The sequence below is a fragment of the Lissotriton vulgaris genome, chromosome 2_1 (genome assembly GCF_964263255.1).
Source record: "Lissotriton vulgaris chromosome 2_1, aLisVul1.2, whole genome shotgun sequence".
Classification (NCBI taxonomy): Eukaryota; Metazoa; Chordata; class Amphibia; order Caudata; family Salamandridae; genus Lissotriton; species Lissotriton vulgaris.
The window spans coordinates 656220366-656247331 of record NC_141687.1 but is presented as its reverse complement, the minus strand read 5'-3'; the positions used below and the strand labels follow the sequence as shown (position 1 = coordinate 656247331).

At 42.7% G+C, this 26966-nt stretch overlaps 1 protein-coding gene across 1 annotated transcript in view; it reads left to right on the top strand.

Moving 5' to 3' along the window:
* Positions 1-26966, top strand: part of DCDC1 (doublecortin domain containing 1) — a 1639395-nt gene that overhangs the window by 751727 nt on the left and 860702 nt on the right. Inside the window, exon 15 of the mRNA XM_086955816.1 lies at positions 22472-22615. Within this exon, the coding sequence (XP_086811942.1) occupies positions 22472-22615 (144 nt within the window). The remainder of the gene's footprint in view (positions 1-22471; positions 22616-26966) is intronic.

The following is a 26966-nucleotide window of genomic DNA, read 5'->3' as shown; positions in this document are numbered from 1 at the left end:
TGCTTTGGCTTGGCAACAACTAACACATTTAATGCTCCTTCTTTTCCAGAATTAGAAGAGTACCCAGGTTGAGATAAGAATACCAGTATTTCTATTAGAGAATTACAGACTCTGTTGCTGAATTCTTCTTTTAACATATCCAGTTTGGATCCTAAGGGTTGGCTGTTGTGGCACAGAAGTGCAGATTCTTGCCAACATCATTTTCTGGGTTTAACCCCTGGCTACACACAGGTTAGGGTGGATCCCCGTTTTGGAAGTGACCATACTGTGACTACCTATTCTGTGGGCAAGCTGTGCCAGAATTGGCTCAAACACTCCACTTTAGTGTCAGTTAAGCTTCATTTGTCTAAATTGACTGACGATATTGATCTGAATGACTTAGTCAAGGGCCCTGCTTCCAGCAGATCCAAAAGGTGGATGTATGCTATTTTCAACGAAGTTTGGAAACTGTCCCAAATTGTAGCTGCTTCCCGCTTAAGAGCTATAGATCAAGCTAATTTAGAAAAAGTGCTAGCAGTTGTAGATAACAGCATTAACACGCTTTCTTCCCGCATTTACACATTAGATAACATTGTTTCGTCTGTTGTTGATGTTGTGCAAGAAGATGTCTCTGTTTTGTACCATGGGCAGAATCAATTGCGTTCAATCATGCAGTTTGCGTGGACTTTACAAACGTTAAAGGCTGGGATAGTGCCTTGGGACTACCTTTACACGTCTTCATTATTTGCCCCTTTTAATTTGACTGACAAACAGCAGTTTATGTCTATGAAAGTTGCAACTTTTTCTATTTTACATATTGAAAAGTTTGAACCTTTGCCGTTTTCTGTGGCCGAGACAAATTCTGCTGTGTGGCTCGTACATGGGCTAATAACATTACCTTTCCCTCTGTTCAAGTTCGAAACTTGCATGAAGTACTATGCTATTGGCAGGTATGAACCTCTGGGTAACGCTTATCTCCATGAAGCTAGGTCACTACCATTTACCTATAGGTGCCTGAGGGAGGGAAAAGAGTGAAGATGGGGAAGATTGTACAACAACACTGGACCACTTGTTAGTGTGTAGGAATATCCAATTGCATGGCTCGGGTAACCAGAATGCGCCTAATTTAGCTTGTGTTTTAAAAGGTACACCAACGCCTGCTATCAGACCCACATTCACATTACTAGCAAACTGTAGTTATTTACTTTTAAATAATGAAGATTGTTGTGGGATTTTAGCTGGAATTCCTTACATCGTTACGGTCTCCCAAAGTGTAGTTTGTTGTAAAAACGTAATGTTTCCTCCTCCACATGGGAAGCTGGATGTTTCCATCTGGCCACCGATTCCGACCTTGAAGGCAGAGTTCAACAAGATGAGTCGAATAAGAGCTCTTTTGTCCCAGAAAGAAGTCGCCCTTACTTCTGCCCGAGAAACATTTGTCCTTCACGTGGCAAACACCCGCACAGAAGTGCATGCCTTATTAAATACCGACCTGCCTCTGCATTTCGGGGAGTTAATTCACACTATCTTTAATGCCTCCTCGACAACAGGCTTGCTCACTTTTTTAAAATTGTTAGTAGTGGCCTTGTGACTTCTTTCCAAACTATATTACGTGTGCTCCCAGCATTTTTTCATTCGTTTTTTTCCAGCCTGTTTGGTGGATTTCCCTTGATGCTTGCTCTGGTTGGTGGAGTACTTCTACTGCTTTGCTTATTTCAGAATGGATGCACATCCTGTGTCACGAGACGATTTGCCCCGGCTGTTGCCGCTCCGCAACCGAATGCTTAATTTCTATGGAGCGCTGCTTCTTGCTACATTGAGTGCAGTTTATGGATTATCGTTTCGATTTTCCTTTTTCACATGCGTCCAGCCTGTCTTTCATTGCTTGGGCTGCGATTTCGAATGGGCTCTGGATTTGTGTCTCTGCAGTACGGTGTCTACCAATGCAGATTATGATGAACTGATGACACCCTTACTTCCTCATGAATTGCTTTGTTCTGGCGGCGTCATTATGGCCTTTGCAGTGTTTCATGGAGTCCTGGGACGTTGGAATATTTTTGCAGTGGCGCATGAATTCTTGGCACGCAGTTATATTGAAGTAAATCCGAGTTGTCCTCTGATAGTACTAGAGGCTCCGGGTATTGAGGAACATATGTTCATTCCCGTTATTGAATTGGATGACTGAAATGTTTTCGGATGAGAACAATGACTCCCTGTTGGAGGCTGTTGCAACGTACTGTACATATACACTATTGGAGTGAGGTGTATTTCCTGCACTCTCTCTTACAAGACTGGCATCACATGTTGGACATCAGATTTTTTTTGCTATTTTTTTAAGGCCTATTGGCTTTGCTATGCCCAAAAGTGATTACTAATTTGCAGTTATTTATTTATTTATTTTCAAAATTCTGAGTTTAACTCCTGTTTTTTCCATTATTGCAAATTTTAACTTAATTCTATCTCTCGAACTTGAACTCTGCGTTCCTGCTTTGCCCACATTTCTTATCCATGCTCCGATCAAGGGAGGGTGTAGTGGGGCTGAGCCTTGCATTTCTACAGTGTTAAGTTAGCATGAGCTTATTAGAAGTTTAAACGCCATTTTACCTTTTTGCTTTTTGTTGCAGCAACACACACTTTAGTTATTGTTTCACGTTATGCTGAGAGTTTTGCTTCACATGAGAATAACTTGTTTTTCCTCATTGCTAGACTTGCCTCGTAAGCATAGTCTGAAGCCTTCAAGGTTATCAACACTGTTGCATTTGTTCGAACTGATCAGCGCACGTTCTATACATAACATATATGCAGCTGCGGACAGCTCAGATACTTGCACCTTTAATAATACACTGTGTAGGCATGATTGAACACACTTGGAGAACTTTCGTATGCTGAGAGCTTGTGCAGAATTCGATGCGATTCACTCCTGCTAAACTCTGAGGTATGGGGCCGCCAATGCACGCCTAAGAGACCTTCTGTAGTTATAAAATAACCTACTAGCAAGGGAGGGTGAAATATAGGTATATATTTAACCTGTTTCCATTTAGCATTATAAAATGCTTTCTCCCTTTGTATTTTATGGAATAGTAACTATACTGACAATCTTATTTCTTATCATATGTCTGCTTGTATTAGCTAAGATGCTGCACCTGAGATCACGGTGTTGTAATAAATATTTTAAACTTGCTTGTGTCTCCCTTTACTCCCTGTTCTGGACTGGTATGAGAGTAAATGAAAGAGTGCTCATGTTTCCCACCTTACCTGAGATATCCTAAGTAGGGGAGGGCGGAATTTTCATAATCGCGTTACGCAAATCTCTGTGAAACGGTAAAAAATCTCCGCGAACACGCAGAAATTCTGCAAACACGCGGAATTGCTTGTTCGCAATGCTTTTTTACTGTTCGCGATTGCTGTTTAAGTGCTCAGGAAGAAATATCTCGCGAACACACATTTGAGAACGCGAACAAGCAAAAAATTTGGCGAAGTCGCGGAACGTAGAATTTTGGGCAATTTTGCGTTCTCTGTGTAACGCGAAATTACCCAAATTTCGCAAATTCCGCGAGCGGAACGGAATTTACCGCCCAGGCCTAATCGCATGTTCTGGGTTGTCTTATCAGTGGTGACTTTGCTATAGGAGGAAGAGCTAATGTGACACTGATGCCAGTCTGGTAGGGGATTTTTGGTACTAAGGTGAGTTTTGGCACACCCTAATTCACTGAGGTCCTGAGTCTCTGTGCACAGTTCTGTGACTGAGCAGAATCCCTGCAACACTGCAACCCTAAAGGGAAAAGAGGAAGGCCAAGAAACACCTGACGTCAAAGCCTTGAGGCTGACAGTAAGTAGATTACACCTGGAGTCAGATTGAAAGAAAAGCCCAGAACAAAGATGGCTGGAGAGACCTATTTGGTGGCATATACCCCAGGAGGGGCAGTAGGCATAAGTAAGTAATGCTGAAGAGCTAGTCATCACCCACCAGTAGTGCTGCCAGGTAGTTCTACACACTTTACAATTCTTTTTGCTGAAACTTTACCATCTGAACCCATTTAATCGAGATTTCCTCAAAGATTCTAAAAAAAGTTCTCTTGACTCCCCCTGTGCCGACAGGTCTGCTTGTTAATCCTCACAACATGCCGTACATACATCTGTTTTTATAGTGTTCCTACACTGCACAACACATATCTTCATTACAAAACATTTCCTTTAAAGCACTCCGAGTTGCCTACTCAATCAATGAATCAGGAGTTTGTGTAGCATGGCTACTCACCCATGAGGGTCTCTAGGCACTAGGGGGGGTGCTGATCTGTATGGGTGTGGGGATTCAGTCGAAGAGCCAGGTCTAGAGATCCTTTCTGAATTGGGCCAGCAACGGGAATTGCCTGATGTGGAGTGGCAATGTGTTCTTGGTCTTGGCAGCCAGGTAGGAGAAGGATCTTCCTCCGGTTCTGGTCTTCTGAATCAGTGGGACGGCAGCCAGGGCAAGTTAGGGGAAGCAAACTTGTCTGGAGGGTACATGGAATGAAAGGTGGTGGTTCAGATATGCTGGTCTTGCATTGTGAAGAGCTTTGTAGGCATGTGTGAGGAGATTGAAGATGTTTCTTGTTGACTGGGAGTCAGTGGAGTTCTTGGAGGTGTTGTGTGAAGTGGCTGCGGCATGGGATGTCGAGGACCAGACTGGCTGCGGCGTTTTGAATGTTCTGTAGTTTTCTGAACTGTTTCTGGGTGATGCCAGCGTTGAGTGCATTGCCGTAGTCGAGTCTGCTGGTGATGAGTGCGTGGGCGATTGTCTTTCTGGATTCTGTGGGGATGCATCTGTATGGTGTTTAAAGCAGGTGGAGCGTGTGGAAGCAGGATGAGGTGGGCGTTCATCTGGCGGTTCATTGTGAGCAAAAAGTCCAGTTTGATGAGGTTACGTGCGTGGTCCATGGGGGTGGGAGGTGTTCACAGTGTGGCGGGTCACCAATTGTCATACAAGGCTGAGTGGCGGGTCCCAGGATGAGTACTTCAGTCGTGTACGAGTTGAGCTTGAGGCAGCTATCTTTCATCTAGGTGGCAACAGCCTTCGTCAAACTGTGAATGTTGGTTCTGGTGGCTATGGGTTCGTTGGTGAGAGAGAAGATCAGCTGGATGTCATTGGCGTAGGAGACGCTGTTGAGCCCGTGGTTTTTTACGATGGCCAAGAGGGCGGCCATGTAGAGGTTGAAGAGGGTGGGGCTCAGGGAGGAGCCCTAGGGCACTCCGCAGCTGATCCCTGTAGGTTCTGAGAGGAATGGAGCTAGTCTGACTCGCTGTGTAACGTCCAATAAGGAAGGAGTGGATCCAGTCCAGAGCCTTGTCATGGATGCTGGCATTGTGGAGTCTCATGGCTACGGTGCGGTGGGAGATGGTATCGAAGGCAGCCGAGAGGTCCAGTAGGATGAGGGCTGCAGTGTCTTCAGGGTCAAGGAAGGAGTGGATGTCATCGGTGGCAACCAGGAGTGCGGTCTCGGTGCTGTGGTTACTTCAAAAGCCTGATTGAGAGATGTCCAGGATGTGGTTCTCTTCGATAAACTTGGAGAGTTGGGCGTTGATGGCCTTTTCGATGACCTTGGCTGGAAAGGGGAGGAGGGAGATGGATCTGAAGTTCTTGAGGTCTGCCCGGTCAGAAGATGTCTTTTTCAGCAGGAGGATGATTTCAGCTTGTTTCCAGTCATCAGGGAAGGTGGTGGTATTGATGTAGCAGTTGATGGTGCGCCGAAGGTCTGGGGCAAAGGAGGTGGCTGCTCTATGGTAGATGGGACATGGGCAAGGGTCCAATGGGGCTACAGAGTGGGTGCTCTTCATGGTATTGAGTGTGTCATCTGTGAAAAGTGAAGTACAGTTGAGCAGGATCTGTTGGGGTTGCAGCATGGTTGCTTGCTGTGGTGGCGGGTGTTGTGGCAGGTTCCTGTGTGTCGAAGCTGTTGTTGATTTGCTAATCTTGTGGTGGGAGAAGGTGCAGAGTTTGTTGCAGAGGTCTTGGGAGGGTGGGACATCTGTGGTCTCACTGTTGGGCCTGGCAAACTCCTTGACAATGGTGAAGAGTTATTTACAGTTGTGTGTTGGTGTTGATTTTGTCTTGGAGGGCCATTTTCTTTGCGGTGACGGTGGTTTTGAAGGTTGCGTGGGTTTCCTAGGTTTTGTTGTGCCTCCATCTCTTCTTGAGTCATCTGCAGGTGCGTCTGAACTTATGGAGGGCGGGAGTGAAGCATCTGGCTTTCTTGGAATATTGCTTGCCTGGTGCCTTCTTGAGGGGTGCAGTTGGAGATTCATCGGTGAAGATTGCGTGCTGAGGTGTTGGCACCGGTTGATATTAGAGGTATCGTAGTGCTGAGGAAGGTGAAGCAATGTTCTTCAGTGGCCTTGTTCCAGCTACGATGGGGGGGCAGTGAGGACGGTGGTGAATGGTGGGAATGGCGAAGGAGAATGGCACGCAGTGGTGGTCGGTCCAGAGGAGTTCAGTGATGTGGCTGTAGGTGATGAGAATGCAGCCAGTAGGGTGTGCTGTTGTTCAGCTGGACAGCAAGAGGAGATGGCATGTTGCGGTGGGCGAGGGTGTGGCTGCAGTTCCGGCAGGAGAAGGGTCCTTTGGTGAGGCGAGGTGGCAGGTGGGGTGGTGCCCTATGTAGAGGGTGAGGAGGGTACTGGCGTTGTATCGGTGTAAAGTTGAGAACCAGGGTCCCTGCCACTAGGCACGGTCCAGACGAGGACGGGAGCAGACGGTCTTACCTCTGGCATGCCTTTGGCGCGTCAGCGGCATGCTCGCTGCGTGTGCCCACCACGCGGCCGCACTGCGGCCACCATTAAGTAGTGTGTGGGGGGGCTGGACAGCTAGGAGGGAGGAAACGTGGGGAGCGGGAAGGTTCACTGGAGGAGGTGGGGCCGCAAAGGATCGCAGTGACAAAGGTGGTGAAAAGTGCAAAAAAGTGCAAAATTGTAAAAAGCAGGAAAAAGGCAAAACGCTGAAAAAAAGCAGAAGAAAGGCAAAAGAGGCAGAGAAAAGCTGAAAAAGAGAGACAGAAGCGCAGTCCAGCAGCAGAGCAGTGACACTCTACCACTAGACCACCAGGGATGAGGTATAGGCGAGAGCCTATGGATGGGAGAGGGCCTCGAACTCCTGACCAGAGGGGCAGCAGCAGCTACTAGGTGGAGCTGTGCAGTGAAGAGAGCAGTCCACTAGAAAGGGCAGTGGACTGCACTTCCACCGTGCAGTGGCCACCATTAAGTAGTGTGTTGGGGGGGCTGGACAGCTGGGAGGTGGTAAATTCAGGAAGCGAAGGGTTCACTGGAGGGCTTGGAGCAATGGGGGATAGCAGCAGCAAGGGCAGCGAAAAGTGCAAAAAGCTGGAAAAAGGCAAAAAGCAGAAAGGAGGCAGAAGAAAGGCAAAAGAGTCAGAGAAAAGCAGAAACAAAGAGACAGAAGGGCAGTCCAGCAGCTGAGCAGTGACAGTCTACCACTAGACTACCAGGGATGAGGCTACTAGTTGCACATGGTTGCAGTAGGATGGCTTAGTGAGTTAAAAGCTTCCTGTGGTTATTTGCAGGTCACGTGATCACTATCCAGCAAGGCTAACTCAGTTTAAAATCATTTGAGGAGGGTTAAATATGTTCCAAAAAAAATGGGCACAGTAACACTTTTATTTGCAGTATTTCAAAACTCCAAAAGCGCATTGTAAAACTTTGTATATCAATTAATTACATTTGTTATCATTGCAAACACCTGTTATAAAAACATGGAGGGAATTCTTGAATCAGGTCGTAGATGCACCCAAACTCTACTATATAGCTGAGAAACCATATCAATGGAAGTTTTGGCGCTACATTGGTCTATATAACGTAATATAACATAACATAAATGAATCTACTTCAATGGTTATTATTAAAAACGTAAAAACATAAATTGATACTATCGTCACTGAAGAAGATTTGTAGAAGCAGGACTCTGTATATTTAGTATTTTTCGTTTATTTGAAATGTGCAGCTTTTCTGCTCTACATATCTATCCCCTAATTTCCTTACTGTGAAATTGCGCAAAAATGCATATTGGTCTTTTGTTTGCCGGATAATGCTTAAAACAAAATGGCGCTTTGATAAGCGATCAACATCTGTTACACATAGAAAGTGAGAATAAAACAATTTTGTTAATTAAAGTGTGAGATATAATTGCACATTTTGCTGAATATATTATTGATATTGCATAGATTACGCAGGCATGTAATGAAACCCCTAATAACGTGTTACATTGGTATAAAAATAAAGTGGTGATTTTTTTTCACTTTGACTAAATCATTTTGGCATTGTACAGTGTAGGGTACCTTGGAAATATGTACAGAGGATACATTGGTAAAAAATGAATAAGACACATATGCCAACATTAATAACTTCTACATAGGTGACAGTAAATTAAAATGATGAAAATTAAATATTGACTTCGTCTTAAACATTTCTGACTGTGTAACAATCCCTAGGTGTTGCATGAAATGCTTAGGAAAATTGTATAAACGATAAAACAATGTTTATTATGTGACAGCTCAACAAACAATGTGCAGAATTATCGGAAAGCGTATTCAATGCGTGTTAAAAGTATTTTAACATGAAAAAGCTAAGAATGCGAACTCATTCCGAGATATTATTGTATACATTCTCTGACAAATAAAAGGCGTATCTAACCTTCTTGAAAACGTCCTAATTAAATGAATAATATTTTTTTAAAACCAACAATTTGAAGTCACTTAGCCTAAAATGTTCTTGCCTTTGTAAGTAAACTAAAAGGCTGCGTAATTTTAGGAAACTGTAGACGTCTAACGCTTAGAATATGCCCTAATTGGGTTTCACGAGTTGGTTTCAACAAAAGTATTGTACAACACTTTCTTCAAGTGGCATAAACTGTTGACGGTCAATGAATGCAATTGCAAATAACAGATGTAGATACATGTGAGTGCAGCATGCACACCACATTCCATCCCGCTGTTGCATTCGTGTACAAAATAAAATGTACATTATGGCAAATTGCCATTAACCAATACAAAATCAAATCACACAAAAAATAAAATACATAACATCACAAACTCATTCTAATCACTTTGATTACACAATGAACAGTTATCCCTGGTGCTATCAATTATTTATTTGACCTTGACTTCTAATTTCAAATAAATACTTTCCCAAGGCAATCACAACGTCCAGATTTTGCAATTTTGCATTTGTCCCAATAATCTCAACGTAGCTCGTCGAGTTAACTCTAAATTTAAGGACAAATATTCTTCTTCCAGCATATAGAAATAAGAAAGAGTATGTAACAACATGCGCATTACTACACTTTACTCTATTATTGCCCTGTCACCGATTTTCATTTCTAGTATAGCACACATTTGTTTAAACACACGACTCCATACATTCCTATATATTCTTGTTCTTGATCCTGGACCAGTATTCCGAGCCTTTTATTGTTCAAGCAGAACCTGTGAGGGCTATGTTATATTATGTTATAAGCACTTTCTATAGCGCAGCGACTCACACCTGAAGGTGTATCTCAGCACTTTGCAACCCAGAGACGTTAGAGTGCAGTTAGAACATCAACGTCTATATGAGCTTTTTTTACTTGTACGGATCCTGGCAATCGGATCTGCAAAGGAAGCTTGTTCCAATGAAGCGGAGCAAGATAAGAAAAAGGTCTAGATACAAATCTGCAGTGCAGATACAAGGGATCCTTAGTAATGCTTTATTTGCAGACCTGAACAATCTTGTAGACTAATATGTGTTATTATTTTGTCTTTATTTCTTTCAATTTGTATAGCGCATTATCACCCCGGGGTCTGTAAGCGCTTGTACAAGAGAAAAAACCAACTCTACAAAAACAGGTAGCCAACTTACAACACTCCCCATGCTTCTCGGAAGAGTATGGTTTTTAACATTCGGCGGAATGGCAGAAGATTAGGCTCCTTGCGGAGATTAAGTGGTAATTTATTCCATGCTGCAGGAAGCAAAGTGGAGAAAGCACGCCCGCCCAAAGTAGACAGGCGGAAACGTGGATTGACCAGGAGAGTGGCTTCAGAAGACCGCAGCACCCTACCAGGCGTATAGCCAGATAGTCTAGTTTTAATGTAACCTGGCGCGTTACCGTAGAGTGCCTTGTGGGAGATACACAATCCTTTAAACAATGCCCTCTGTCTAACAGGGAGCCAGTGTAACTGACGCAGGAGAGGTGAGGCATGCGTCTTCCTGGGCTTCTTAAAGATCAATCTTGCTGCGTCATTCATTACTGTCTGAAGCCTCGAGAGTTGTTGCTGGGGCAGCCCTATATACAGCGCATTGCCGTAATCCAATCGCCCCAGAATCATAGCTGACACAGCGCTTCTTAGGGTGGGAAACAACAGCAATTGAGAGATCTTACGAAGCTGTCTCAGAAGGCCAACACACGTGCCTACCACTACAGACACCTGCTTCTTCATAGACAGATTGCTGTCAATGTGGAATCCCAAGCTTTTCACCACGGTTGCTGGTACCGGCGTCCTACACAACTCCTTGGGCCAAAACCCATCATTCCAAGGGCTGCCTGAGATGGTTAGAGGCAGCACCTCGGTTTTGTCAGGGTTAATCTTCAAGGAGTTGGCGGACATCCAGTTTACTGTGTACCTTATATGCAAACTGGCTTGTGCTCCTGGAGAATCCTCTATTTGGATGACGATCTGCGTGTCGTCAGCGTAATTATAAATCTGACATTCCATCTGATTAAGAGCTGAAATCAATGGCTGCAGGTAAGTGTTAAATAGGAGCGGTGAGAGAGCCGAGCCTTGCGGCACTCCACAGGTGATAGCCGCTGATGTTGATACTAGGTCGGACAACTGCACTTTTTGCGATCTATCTTGCAAGAAAGAGGTAAGCCAACCTAGTGCGGTCCCCCCGATGCCCAGATCTCTCACCTGCGACAGCAATTGACTATGACACACCGTGTCAAAAGCCGCGGAGAGATCAAGTAGCATCAGGGCCCCTGGGATCTTTTTATCAGCTCTACACCTCAATTCGTCCAAAATGGACACCATCACCAGCTCCGTACTATGATGTACCCGAAATCCAGCCTGATTCTGCTCTAACAGATCATTGGTCTCCAGATGCTTTGAGAGGTATGTCAGCACATGCTGTTCCAAAACCTTTGCTAAGAAGGGTAATTGGGAGATGGGCCTGAAATTCTTTAGAATTTTGACATCCGCCCCGGGCTTCTTGAGCAGCGGAATCAAACCGGGCCTCCTTAAGCATAGCCGGAACTTGCCAGTTTCCAAAGACTTATTTAGGAGGTTAAGAACATCCTCTTCCATCCCTGGCATAGCTAGCTTAAAAACCCTTGGGGGGCAAGGATCCACCTGGGAGCCTGACTTCACCCTCCCTACCAGGCTGGCTAGCGTCTCCTTCATAATCAAGGGAATAGTATTCAGGGGGTTATCGACTTTAGGAGTAAGAGGCGTAACTTGTAGTGAACATTCTAGGATGGGAGAGCGAGAGATTTCTAACAGGAGATCCTCAATTTTATTAGTGAAGAAATCCTAGGGCCTCTTTTATGAAAAGTGACGCATCGCTGCGTGAAAACAGCGATGCGTCACTTTTCACTGCGCACTCCTTACGATATTCCTGATGCGTCATATTTAATGTATGACGCATCATGTCGCAAGGAGTTACAGATACGTCAGTATTTCTGACGTATCTGTAAGCGCAAAAGTGACGCATTGCTGGAGTGTGTCACAAAAGTGACGCAACTCCAGCAATGCGTCCTTTCACATGGGGAAAGCCCCATGTGAAAGGGCTTGCGTCAGTCTTACGCCTGCTGTGAGGCAGGCGCAAGATTTTGACGCAACAGCGTCCTAAAAGTGACGCAGTGAAATCTCATAGATTTCACTGCGTCACTATTACGAGGCTTTTTGCGGGGGAACGCCCCCTCTGCATACATTATAACTGATGCAGGTATAATGTGGCGCAGGGGTTTAAAAAGTGACGCATCTTCCTAGATGCGTCACTTTTTAAATATGGCGCAACGAGGCGCATTTTTTACACCGCTGGTGCTTCACAAAAAGTGATGCAGCAGCGGCGCAAAACTGACGCAAGGCCATCATAAATAAGGCCCCTGGAATTTTTGACAATCCTCCTGCAAAAATTCAGGCCTCTGCTCCCTGTTCTTCCTCAATTCAGAGAGCACCTTGAAGATTTCTTTCTGCGGATTACGGGCTGTTGCAATCCTAGTCTAAAAAAACTCTGATTTTCGTGCTAGGATAGCCTTTTTATACGCGGCAAGCTCTTGCAAATATAGGTTCTGTGCCGTCGTATTATAGTCCCTCCTCCAGGCTCTCTCAGCCTTCCGAAGGGCCTGTTTCCTTGACCTCAGCGAGTCATTAAACCAAGGCGCTCTTGCTCCTTTGTCCACCATTTTCACCTTTCTATCCGGTGTCACCACTTGAATGGTTAATTTCAATTTGTCCACTACCTTCTGACAAGTGACCTCTATATTATCGTCACATGTGGTTGGTGCGGCGGAATTTAGTAAGTTTCCCACCAATTCTTCCTCGTTTATAGAGTTCCATTTCCTCACCGTTTTCCAGGCTACCCTGGATTTCCCTGCACATTTTAGTGCCACCTTCTGTCCCCTGATTAAATAATGGTCAGACCATACACATGGTCTGCTAACTACCGGCCTGACCCCGGGGGTCAATCCACCACACCAGATCAAGCGTGTGGCCCTTGTCATGGATGGGACCTGCCACATGTTGTATCAGTCCCAGCGCTGTTAATGCTTCCTCTAGATGACTTGCCTGCCCCTCTTTGGGAGATATCTCCCAATGGAAGTTACAATCTCCCATGACCAGCAGGTCCTTATAACGAGACCTAAGGTCATAGACCAACTCAGCAAAACCATCCATAAAGTCTGGAGCAGCCCGAGGAGGACGGTACACCAGTAGGATGACCAAACAGTCCGTACCCACCTCGAATTTAACCCCTAAGACATCTGCACCGCCCAAGCTTTCAGCACAGACTTTTTCAGCCTTCCAGCAGCTATTAAAGAGGAAAGCGACCCCCCCCCCTCCTCTCTTGGCATTTGCTCGATTCTGACAAATAGCCATATAATTGGGAGGGAGGGAGGCCACCACTTCTGGCGTAGATGAGTCTTCCAGCCACGTCTCTGTGACCCCCAAGATGTCTATCTCCCCATCTTGTAATAGTGTAAAGATTTCTAAATTATGTTTCTGAAGCGATCTGGTGTTTAAGAGGCCATACGTCAAAATCTTATCTACTTTCCTGTTTTTCCTACTTTTCTGCTCAAACAATGATTTGAGCAGTCCTTCCTTCCACAACAATGTTAGACAATCCCTACTGATCTGTGGGTTCCCCTGATGTAAATTCATCAGCTCCGATCTACTATACCTGACAGACCGGCCAGGGTTTATGGCCCCTGGTCCCGTTAGGTTGCAGATGGGCTCGCCTCTGGCGCGCCCACGGCACGCACGCTGCACGCAAACTCTGCACGCTAGCATGTGGCAGGTTTAAATAGGCGTCTTAGGTGACCGCCTGACAACTCGAATGTTGTCCCAAAATGGTGCCCGCCAGGCGTCCAAACTATCCCCAAGCCAAGATGGCGTCCAAAAAAGTTTGTGATAGTGCCGAGGACCCGCTAAGCAGCGGTGCAAAAACAATTATCGTGCAGGTATGTGGGGCATTCACTATTTAAAACTATATTCAGCAACTAAAAAGACAGAGTCCCTACAATAAAACAAAATGACACAGAATAGCACAAATTCACAGCGCAAGCCGCGTGAAGCGCGTTTAGTCAGAGCCTTTTTCGTGAAGTCAGTTACCTTGTAATAGTGGCTGAGTCTAAGGTTCAGTTAGGTTGGTAATTGATTGGTTAGGGCCTTATGAGTCAAGCAGCACAGTTTAAAGATGGCGTTTCTTCTGACTGGCAACCAGGGCAGGGTTTTCAGGATATGTGCAAAAGAGGAGCGTGAAGGAAGGTTGCAAATTAGTTGAGTCGCTATGTTGTGCACAACTTGTAGCTTGGGGAGCAGAGAGTGATTTGCTGCCACTGGCAGTGCGTTACTATAGTCCAAGCGACTTGTGATCATGTCTTAGACTTAGGGTTTTCTCAATGCAGATGGGAGTAATGGAAAAGACTTTCCTAAGTATTGGTAGAGTGAACTACTGTCGCATCCTCCAACATCCAGGGCTTGTGTAATGATTTGACTTGTAGGAGGTGAAACAAGCTTCGAAGAAAGACGCTCTACTTTCAGTTTTTTAAAATTGTTAACCCAGGCCCTTCTCCTTTAGTGCCTCCTGTAGCATGGAAAGTCTATAAAGGTGCCATTTAGTGAAAAATGTCATAATATGTCGCAACCCCAGCTGACATCATGATACATAGAAACATTCTAGAAAGTTTAATGTTGGTGACTGTTAGAGGTGTAGGACTAAGTATGGAGAACAGTTCTTTTCTTTTCTCTGGAAGGCCCCTTTAAAGGACTGGGTAGGTCTATGATGCTGAGTAGCAAACCAGTAGGTGGGTCATCCTATTTGGACTTGTAACCATCATGCTCATGAAATATTTAGCTGTGAGAAGCTTCTTCGGCTCATTCCAGGGTAGGTCTTTGACTCAAGAGATGATTTTGCTCCTTCTCTTACTCTTTACTGTTTATTTCTCTATCTGTCTCTTTCGGGATAGGTCTTGTCTTTTTGAAGGGTAAGGGCTAAGTCGCTACAGTGGGGCAAGTGGAGGATGATAAAGGAGAGGCTGACGTTTAGCACATGTTTTGTGGTGTGAGCGGGTTTTCATTTCGAAATTTGATAAATATAGTAAGTCAGTAAAAATCACATCTAAATAAAAACACATTTTATCCCAGGTGGGAGTGTTTTATCAATCAAACTGTATACATTTGGCAGTTGCATGAGGGATAGATGAATCTCTAACTTACAGATATTGTGAATTCAACTCTACCTTCCATTTTGCATTATTCTATAGTGGGGCAAAAACACCCTGTGAATCATGAGGCGAGGTCATCAGGCCTATCCAGCCAGAGTACAAATGATAAAGGGACAAACAGGAATCCTCAAAAAAATCTATCTAATGAGTATGGCTTAGAAATTGATTGCCAGCTAAAGAAGTCACAGGGTGTTTTTTTTTAATTTACCCCCACAGGCCACTCTCTATGTCATTATTTTATAAGATGTTGCCCGATTAGCTGAAAATTGTATAGAAGTTTGGACATCCATGAAAAATCGTGTGGTTCATTGGTTCTCTGTCAATATCCATTGTAGCACCGGAGTTCTATCTCTGGAAATAATAATGCGTAGGAGAGTGGGTTGGGTGGGTAACACAGAAAAAAGCTGTAAGAGTGACTGTATTGTAGTAACTTTTTAACATCCGGAGTTGGTGGCTTGTTTATTAGACGAGATTTCTATGAAACAAAGATGGTCTAGAGTATATGTACATAAAACAACTACTGCAGTACCCCATTGGTTATTTCTATAGAGCGACACCCAGAACCCAATAGGGCACGATTGTGCACCAACAATGATATAATCCCACCCATGCCAAATAGATTTGAGCTCCTACGAAGCTGAGGCGAGGTAGATTGACTACATTTAAATATCATACCAATCGATGAGCCTCAGTTGGCTGTAAAGACCTTTGAAGGCCCTGCAGTATTAACACCCTTAGATGTTCCCCATTTGGAAGAAGAAAAATCTCCTCCCCCATTAGTCTCCAGAACGTGCTAGTTGAATGTAACTCTTCCCCTCATTTTCCTAGTTTAGAAGGCACGTTAGTGACTGAAAATACATTGTTTGGCACTAATAGAGAACTTAGTCCTGTCTAGCAATTGCCCTTGTAATGATTTGGTAGATTGTCAATCATTAGGATTGTTACAATTCCTTCCATGGAATATAGCAGGGGTCAAAAATAAATTGTCTGAACCTTTATGGTTAAATATCATACACAACAGTAGCTTAATTCTAATCCTGGAAACGTGGCTTACAGAACCTTTCCATGTAAACGGTTTTAAAACCTTTTTTACTAAAGCAATTTTGTCTAAGGCAGGGAGAGCACGTGGAGGCTTGGCCATATTACTCTCCGTAACCTCCCCTCTGACTTTAAAGAAAAGGTTTACCACTTCACAATAGTTCCAGTTTTTATTATTTAGTGTAAAGGGAAAGCAAAACATCGTAGTGGTTAACTTCTACAACAATATTTTTAACAACACTGGAGCAGTTATAATAACTATGCTTGAGGAGGAACTTGATATATTTTTTAATAGGCTGGAAGACGACTACATTTTGATATGGGGCAGAGATTTTAACATAGAATTATGTAAGGCGTCGACAATGGATAAATGTGGCCACACGGACGATTCAGGGGACCAAATAACCAATTTTTTACATATTCCCTTTGGTGAATCACTCATTTATGTGATGTATAAATATGGGCTGGAAGCAATGAAGTTGGGTGACAATGATGGGGTTACTGACTTACACACTTATGAGGGGGCCAGATCTTCATCATGCATTGATCACTTTTTAATATCAAGGAATAGTAGGCGCTTTGTGAACGATTGCACTATTGCACATAGCCTAGTTAGTGATCACCACTGGTTGTTGTATTTTCAGGGCATTTTTAACCCCACTAAATGTTGCAATAATACGGACAAGGACGGAAATGTCATCTTGCTAATTTTTAGCAAGATTGATATAATTACCATAGACGAGATTAGAACCGCAGTACAAGATAACACAAGTGGGAGGGCGGGAGGCCCAGACGGGGTCCCAATAGACATTTTTAAACATAATATTGATTTCTTGTCCCCCATTTTATTAAAATTTGAAACTCTGTTACTGATGGGGCGTTGCCCCCAACATGGGTTGAAAGTGTGATCATCCCAATTTTTAAAATGGGCAACAGAGCTAGCGCTAAATGTTACCCACCGATTTCCCTCCTTGACTCCACATTCAAACTCATGGGCTGAATTTTACTTGCTAGGTTGGAGTGTTGGGTGAAGGACGGGAACATATTACCTGAAACATAATATGGTTCCAGAAAGGGAATCGGTACTGTTGAACAATGTATAAACTTAGAGCTACTCATAGGAAAATGCACACATGCTAAGGAGAGTTCTCTCCACCTTTGCTTCGTTGATCTCTCCAGCACATTCGATCTATTGAACCATACCTGTTATGGCAAATGCTGGAAGGGATGGGTGCCCCAATTAACATCATTAGTCTCTTGTCTCAAATTTATGTCCATTTAACATCCAAAATACGATACTGACCAACTGGGGAATGCACAACGCACTTTAGAGTCACTCGAGGGATTAGACAAGGTTGTGTCCTCGCACCACTTTTATTTCCATTATATATTAATGGAGTGGATTTTTTGCTGCAGGGTCTAAAAGCTAATGCCCCTATTGTAGGTAAACGTGTAACACCTATTTTATTATATGCAGACGATGCAGTCCTGATTTCCAGGACTTCAAATGGTCTTCAGCTTTTGATCGATAATTTTACTGAGTTTATTACTGATTAAGACCTAGCAATTAATCTATCTAAAACCCTTGACAAGCCTGTGAGAGAGATATTAAAACTTTATGGGACTAAGGGGCATATTACCAACGAGTAGCGATATTTATCGCTAATGAGGCTTTGCAACGATTTCTTTATCGCTAAGCATCGCCGGAAATTATCGCTGAGACAACTTGCTATTAGCAACATTTCTCTCAGAAGTGATAAAAATCGTCACGCTAACTGCCAAATGAGAGATTATCGCTGGAAAACCAACGATAATCTCTTAAGTTTGGTGTTAGCTTGATGATAGGGGCTCACAAACTTAGCCATGATATCCACCTTCCATAGGATATCATGGCTAAGTCAGGAAAATACCAGGTGGAAAAAAAGCAGCGCTAACCACGGTTAGCGCTGCTTTTTTAATCACTAAGAGGGTTAGCAATATCCTTGATAATAGGAGAAATGTCGCTTAACAACATTTCTCCTATTATTTTTCTCTGGAACGCCCCCTTTGCATCTCATTAGAGATGCAAGGGGAAGCGTAGAGAAAAAGGGTGCTAACATGCAAATTTGCATGTTAGCACCCTGTTGCTGAGAGGTAGATAATTTTATCTCCCCTTTCTTGGCTGCTAAAGCCAAAAAAGCAGAGATAAATCCCTTGATAATATGCCCCTCAATGCTTATCGGGGGCATGCTATGGTGGTGCTCTCTGGGGAATGGCAGATACCTCCATATTGCAAATTATGGAAAATAAATTTCTGCGTAGGGTGCTATCAGTTCCTAATTCCACTGCTACTTATATTGTCCATAGAGAAACAGATGTCCCAATTTTAAATTACCTGATTAGTGTATCTACTATTAATTTATGGCATTGAATCTCGACAAAAGAAGAAACACATTTTACCAAGGAAATAATATATGATTGTCTTAGTCTTGACCATTCAAAGAAGATACCTTGGTTAAAATATGTTCATGATCTTAGGATTGAGTGTGATGTGAACCCTGTCTTCAAAAACCCAATGTTTATCGAGAATTTTAGTAAGAGGGAGCTCAAAAAGAGACTCCTTGGGTCTAGGAAGATAAAAAGGGAAGCAGGGCTATCTTCTGAATCTAATGTCAGATCATACTGTGAAGAGCCCTTTTTATTGGGTACCCAACCTTATCTTATATTTATTAGGAATACCCAACACAGATTTTATTTCACTAGACTAAGGCTACGAACATTGCATTTCCAGATACCTTTCCCTAAGATGGGCAATTGGAGTGCAAACCTCCCAATGTGCCCTTGCAATGGTAAACCTGCACAAAGCACATTGCACTTTATACTGTTTTGCAATTTTTATAGGGATCTTAGGAAGTCAATTTTGCGCCCACTTTTTATTTCCAATAAGGTGTACTCCTGTAAATCTGCTTTTTATTTTATTTGTAAATTAGATCATGTTATGATATGTAATGTGGTAATTTCCTTCACCCAATTAGCAATTAAGCGAAGGAAAACGCTCTCATATTTGGAATCACTTGTCTATGAGACTGATTAGTTTATTAAATGTTGGGTCTTATCTCAAGTACTTTTTTAAGATTATTGTAACTCTATGTACCCCACAAAATGTTTATTGACTATCATGGTGTTTATACATCCAAAATGAAATCGGTATCTCTTTTAAAAATTGTTTTATGAGGGGGGAAAAAGGGGATTGTAATACGAAAAAAGTTTTTGTTATATTACTTCCCGGAACCAGGTTTTATTATGTAGATTGCGTTTATGGATATTTTTAATATATCGAATAAAGCTTGTTTTGATTTTGACTTTTTGACAGAAATTAGGCATTTTGATTTTCGAACCATGATTGATTGTGGAAATATTTATCATCACCCATACCCTTTGAAAGTAGTTTGGCTGAAGGTATAGAATTTAATTTTAAACTCCTGGGAGCTGATTTGAACAGAATGTGGTAAATCTACCCACAGAAATGTATATCTACATTTGAGTGTAGAATGACTACTTTTTGGAATTCGCAAAACTTGCATGAAACCTGCATGCAAACTGTACCAAGTGTTGTTTCCTATGAGTATTCCTTAGAAGATACTGTGATTTCCAAATTGGGGGTCCCATTTCCTTTGAGCAGAGACCTCGTTGACAGAGAACTCGACGTAGGGTTATGGAATATTTTTCCTATTGGGAAAAAATCTTCCCTACATCTACCAAATTTGGGTGTGACCCACTTCCCCTCCCATGCGGAAATGGACTTACACCAGCACTTGACTGGAGTAAAAGTATGACTTTTCCCAGGCTGAATAGAGAAATGTGTGAAGGTGGTGAATTCTCACAAATGTAGTTGTTTGTGGGTGTTCACATGTTCGCAAACATCCAAGGCTAACCAGGCTAGTCAGCAATGGGTAACTCACCAAATCCCACTCCTTAAGTGGGATTTATGGATGCAGAGATATCTGCTCTCAGACAAAAAATTCTCAACAGTCTGTAAAAGGTTTAACACCTGTCAGAAATCCTTTTGTAAATGTGTTGAAGGTGTGAATAATATAATTTTTGTCATAAACTTACTTTTACGATGGAATGTACTTTCATGAATAGGCTCCTGGTCTCTGTTGTACATTACACATGAAGGCAGCTGCAACATATAATATAAGTGCCTAAAAATAAACATGTACGCCATGTCAGTACCTTTATGGCGTTTATCCTCATAACCCGATAGATTTTGTACCACCTATTTGGATCATTCGCGATCTGATCGAACAGTTTCTCAAAATACTCTAAATGGCCTCCTATTGCAGCTAAATATCCGTATTTCAAGACAAGAAAATCGAGACATATGATTCTAAGGGCCTCATTTATGAGGCTGTGCGTTACTTTTACGCTGCCGAAATGCGCCTTGTTGTGCCATATTTACAAAGAGACACATGTAGGTAGATGCGTCACTTTGTAAACCCCTGCGCCACATTATACCTGCGCCAGATATAATGTATGCAAGGGGGGGGGGTTTGACGCAAGAAAGGGTCATGGAAGTGACGCAGTGAAATCTATAAGAATTCACTGCACCATTTCTTGGCCGCTAATGCGTCAAAATCTTACACCTGCTTCATGGCAGACGTAAGACTGACGCAGGAACTAACAACATAGGACTTGCCCATGTGAAAGTACACATCACTGGAGTTGCGTCACATTTGTGACACACTCCAGCAATGAGTCACTTTTGCGCCTACAGATACGTCAGAAATACTGACGTATCTGTAACTCCTTGCGACATGCAGTGTCATATTGTAAATATGACGCATCAATCATGTCGCATGGAGTGCGCACTGAGAAATGACGCTTTGCTGCTTTCATGCAGCAATGCGTCATTTCTTATAAATGAGGCCCTAAGTTTCTGTTTGGCATAATAGTTTTATTATAATTGATGTTGTATCCTGGGCTACAAATAGATTCCTAATTAAACTTTAGAAAGTTGGTGTATCTTGATCAAAGTTTTATGAGGAACTTTGATGACTTTCTAAACTGCACCACCCAGGTCCCAAAGCCAAGTTGTAGCTCTTAAACATTTATTTCTCTTCCCGAATGTAGATGAATTGCTTGTTTTTGACTCTATAATTGAAGAAGTTTGAGGCATTATCTGAAAGTTTTTTAAACTGAACCTTAAACTGTTGAGCAACTAAATGTTATGCCCCTCCATAATATCACCTCCAGTGCATCTGAAATGAAATCATGATTGCATGTCTACCCTGTGAACCTCTTACGCCAGTTATAATTTCTCAACCTTTTTCCTCTTGTGTAAAATAAATAAAAGAATGCAACACATACAACATGCAATTGCAAAGAGAGTTAAACAAAATGCAGTGTGTCCCTAGTCACAAAGATAGTGCTCAGTAGTTGGAAAAAACACAAATATACTCAATTTCTATGTTCGGATTACATTTTTGATTAATTTGGAATTTTCAAAATATTTAGTGTATAGTTAAGGTCTCTCTTCTTCTGATGTCAGACAGTAATTACCCATGGCCAACTGTCTTTAGAAAATGCTTGCTGTTACCATGGTGCCATCATTTTCAGGATCATTTCAGAATTATAATGAAGAAGAGTTTATTAAACACATTTTAATGGGTAAGATACAATATATTGTGAAAGTGAATAATACAGTTAAGTATTATAAAGGAGAAAACATCTCTGTAAACCTTTCATGGTGTGTATATTAAACAGAGGGCACCCAGACCGTGAAGGGGTTTCCTCTATTTGTTGAGTGAACCTGTTTTTTCTGAAGAGGGAGAACGAGCCTATCCCTAAATAGGTGCCTCTCAGACATTTCTGCTACTTGCATCTAATTATCATTAATAAGCTGAGTCTAGTGGTTACAACATTAAGTGTACTCTCCTCATTATGAACTCCGAACCACATAAACATATTCCGTATGACATAAAGTGCACAGTGTCCACTATCAATTTACATTTTTGGCAATTACGTCACTTGTTTGAAATTACATCTCTCAAGGTGTAAGATAAAATGAGCAGTATCCTATAATATGTTAAATTAAATTAAGTATGTCCTTTCAATGATATTGTGTCTACTGGATAAGTTTGACCTGATTTACTAAGGTAAACTTACACTTTAACGTAACTTTACAATTTTTTTGCTATTCACAAATGTAATTTTACAGGTAGTATCTTTATGACTGTGGACTCTCCATACTCATGGCTGAGATTGTGCACCTAACAAATGAGGCCTGTCCTATCTTTTTACATGTAAGGATACTATTCGTAAAATGTTATTTGTGAATAGCGAAACAATTATAAACTTACACTAAAGTGTAATTTTACCTATGCGAATCAGCCCTTCTGCCATCGATACAATTAATAATATCATTGATTTGCATTATTTTCATTGATGCACCAATAACATTGTAAGTACTTCTAGAACCCATATAATTGTTTTATGTTTCTGTTTCATTAGAGTGATCCTGAGATAGTTTTATATCCTTCTGTTACAATGGAACGAAAGAGCAGCAACACAACGGCAATGAACAAGAGAAGTGACCTGCCAGAACAAATCAAAAGTTCGACATGGCCACTGACTAATCTATGGCTGATCACAAGGGTACGTTTTGTGATGGTTGATGATTACAACTTTTTTATATAAATTTCATTTGAATGATCCTGTGTAAATAGAAATGTGATATTTGTGATATTTGTAGCACTGACATTTATTATGTGAACAATTTCTACTTTAGTACAGTGTACCTTTGTTATAGTGGAAAACTTTGGAGAACTTTACCATTAGGAGAATTGATTGAGTGAACTTGTAAGCCTTAGCTGTCATTTCTGATCTACTTTGTGGCCAGTCCGTATTATTTAGTAGTTGATATACATTTCACAAGTAAAATATGATATTTTTTTATGTAGCAGTCTTATTATCACAGGTGACCTCGTGGTGCTCATAGCTGATTATATTATATTCTTTGAAAAGGGAATTAAGAGGAGAAGATTATTCAGAGACACTTTCGAAAAGCTAATTTAATTGTATTGTTGTATTTCCGGATTAACAATGATTTGGATTTTAGAGAACCAGCGCCATGCAGAGATATGAGCACAATGCAGAACCCCTTAAAGTGCTCCCTTCTCTCAAATTCTAGATGTTTCACAGGTGTTGTTTTAACTCAGGAGAGAAATGTATCCTTTTGAAACTCCCAGAGGTCAAACAGGAACCCATATTCTGCATCCTTCACCTAGTGAAACACGTAAAGGAAAGAGATAGAGCCTGTTGTCCGTTCCTGATGTTATGGAAGTTAACATAATGGTTCCTTTCTCAGAGGGGAAAAAGGGCGCTTTCACCACAAACGTAAGTAAAAACCAAGTCGCTGATCACACATCACTAACTCCATTTTACACACATTCATCTTTTGCCAGTGTTTAAACATTACTGATTGATTTCAGTGAGGCATGCTAATTTTGAAATGAACTTTTTAAAATAACTCACTGAGCAGCACTGAGGAAGCAGCACACGATCTTCATACAGGCACATGTGATTTGCTGCTAATGTAAAATGAAAACTCCAGGGCACAGTGTTGACACCGAACCCTTTTCCAGCTCTGAGGCCACACCTCAATGTGTCATTGGTTAAGGATGCATATCCCTTGCTCCTGAACGAGATCTGAATGTCTTCCGTGCAATTTAGAAAGTAAAGCTCGTTGTTTCACTGAGAGATTCTGATGGATGGAAATAATGTTAAGTATAGAAGGAAGTACTACTCAAGAAGCTGACATAGAGGAGTAGGTAAACATAGGAGTTTTACAACCTATGTGTGAAATGTGAGTGGCCCAGGACCTATGGAGCCGCCTTTTGGGGATCATGTACTCACTCTTGCAGAGACCAGCAGGATTTAGTCAGGCCCAGTTGCAGATCCAGGCAGGTAGAATTGCAGCAGGTCAACTGGGCAGTTACAGGGAGGCCCCTAGAGCTTGTTATGCCCCTCTAGCTCTGCACAGGACAGGTCTCATGCAGCAGGGCAGTTCTCTGGTAGCAGGACAGTCCTTTGATAGTATCCACAGGTCCAGGAGTGTAATAAAGAGTTGTCTGAGGGTCCAATATGTATACCTGATGCCAGCTTTGAAATGGCAGAGACTTCTTGACTTCCCCCACAGCTGGTTCTGGATTTTCCTTCCTTCCTGCCCTGACACCAGGATGTGTGGAGTAACAACAGGCTAGTGTGAACTTGGTTGTGTGTGCACTGAGGCCGTTCCTTTGAAGTGCAGCGGTGGTAGGTGACAGCTCTGCACATAACATATGGTCCGGATGGACCATCCTGCCAACATCCAGTCAACCTTTGTCATACTGTCTGGGAGGAATACACAAAGGCCAGCTGCCAACTACACCTAGTCATGCAACCTCGTATACAGGCTACAGGCACCAAATGGTTAGGACAAGAAAATGACAACTTCATTAACGTAAAGCATACACAAGTAGAAGATGGACGGAGCGCTGAAACTTTTCAGAAACTCACCCCAGTCACAGATCTTTGTTGAATCCATCATCGTTCTTTAGCTCACTTCGCACCTCAGTTCAGACCCAGCTATATGCAAATCAGTCTTGACACTGTGCCTCATGGGAACAGTCCAGCTCGAACTGCCAAGCCAGGTCTTCCCTAAACCAGAAACAAGCATCCTGGGACCGGTTTCGGGGTAACTCCCCTCATCAGCTAGGCCAGCTTGAATCCGTTGGCATAGTGAGCAAGGGACCCACGTCTGGGCATACCTGGCTCATTTAGGGCGAGAAAGCAAAAGACACACAATTGAAGGACGGAATTCAGAACAAATCAAAACATTCACCCCAGTCAAGAGATTTGGGTTAAGTCCATCATTCTTTTGCTCACCATGCCACCCCAGTTTAAACCTGGCCATATGCAAATCAGTCTTGACCCTGTGCCTCATGGGAACAGTCCAGCCCGAACTGCAAAGCCAGGTCCTCCCTGAACCGTAAACAAGCATCCTAGGACTGGTTACAGGGGTTTTACCCCTCTTCAGCCTGGATAGCTTAAATCCAGTGGCACAGTGAGCCCGGGGCCCGTGTTTTGGCATACCCGGTGTACTCAGGACGAGAAAGCAAAAGACACACAATTGATGGACGGAATGCAGAACAAATCAAAACATTCACCCCCAGTCAAGAGATCTGGGTTAAACCTATCATGCTTTTGCTCACCATGCCTCCCCAGTTTAGACCTGGCCCTATGCAAATCAGTCTTGGCCCTGTGCCTCGTGGGAACAGTCGAGCCCAAACTGAAAAGCCAGGTCCTCCATGGACTGGAAACAAGCATCCTAGGACCGGTTTCAGGGTTTCACCCCTCTTCAGCCAGGATAGCTTGAATCCAGTGGCATAATGAGCCCGGGACCCACGTCTGGGCATACCCGGTGCACTTAGGGCAAGAAAGCAAAAGACACACAATTGATGGACAGAATGCAGAACAAATCAAAACATTCACCCCAGTCAAGAGATCTGGGTTAAATCCATCATTCTTGTGCTCACCATGCCACCCCAGTTTAGACCTGGCCATATGCAAATCAGTCTTGACCCTGTGCCTCATGGGAACAGTCCAGCCCGAACTGCAAAGCCAGGTCCTCCCTGGACCGGAATCAAGCAGCTTAGGACCAGTATCGGGGTTTCACCCCTCTTCAACCAGGATAGCTTGAATCCAGTGGCACAGTAAGCCCGGAACCCATGTCTGGGCGTACCCGGCGCACTTAGGGCGAGAAAGCAAAAGACACACAATTGATGGACGGAATGCAGAACAAATCAAAACATTCACCCCCAGTCAAGAGATCTGGGTTACATCCATCATTCTTTTGCTCAACATGCCACCCCAGTTTGGACTTGGCCATATGCAAATAAGTCTTGATCCTGTACCTCATGTGAACAGTAAAGTCTGAACTGCAAAGCCAGGTCCTCTCTGGACCGGAAACAAGCCTCCTAGGACCGGTTCCGGGGTTTTACCCCTCTTCAGCCAGGATTGCTTGAATCCAGTGGCACAGTGAGCCCGGGACCCACGTCTGGGCATACACGGCTCACTTAGGGTGAGAAAGCAAAAGACACACAAAACTTAATTAAAGTGGCATTTTCAGAAGTGTGACTTAAAATCCATGTTTACCATTAAAGAGGGTTTTAAAATACAATAAGTTAGACTCCAAACATGCCCTTTTTACCTGTTCCCAAACAAAGGTTATCACTTATTAAATGAAATAAGGTAGCCCTATGTTATCCTATAGGAGAGATAGGCCTTGCAGCAGTGAAAAACAAATTTAAGAGTGTTTCCCTTCAGAACATGTAAAATTAAAAAGTACATGTCCAACATTTTAAATACAAGGCACTCTTCCCTGTGGCCTGTTTAGGGCCTTTGGTAGGGGTGACTTATATGTATTTAAAAGGAAGGTTTAGACCTGATAAAAAGGTTTATTTTGCTAGGTTGAAATGGAAGTTTAAAACTGCACACAGGCTACAGTGGCAGATCTAAGACATGTTTAAATAGGCTACTTCGTTTTTTACAAACAAATGCTGTGACGTTACTGTTTTCCTAGCAAGTCCGAAAAAATGAGGTATTGACCCAGCCAGTAATGGCCATTCCCCAAGTGAGATATATAGTTCAGGTAAATACCTCCTATTCCACGTGTTTCAATTAAGTGAGTGAGGCATAGCATGTAGAATCTGGATTTAACGCCGAGAATTCCACATATTTTATAATTTTTCTATGTCTTATCCCCCGTATATTTTGGCATGTCTGACCTGCCTAAATCTGTCAGTGGTAACCCAGTGTATCAGAAACAATGGTTCACGTGGCACATTGGTTGTATAATTAATCAATATAACAACCGTTAATTAATAACATATAAGGAGGGTTTTAGGAGGATGTCCAAAAGTGAAAGAAACTCTACACAGTAAGATGTTGAATCATCATTTATATT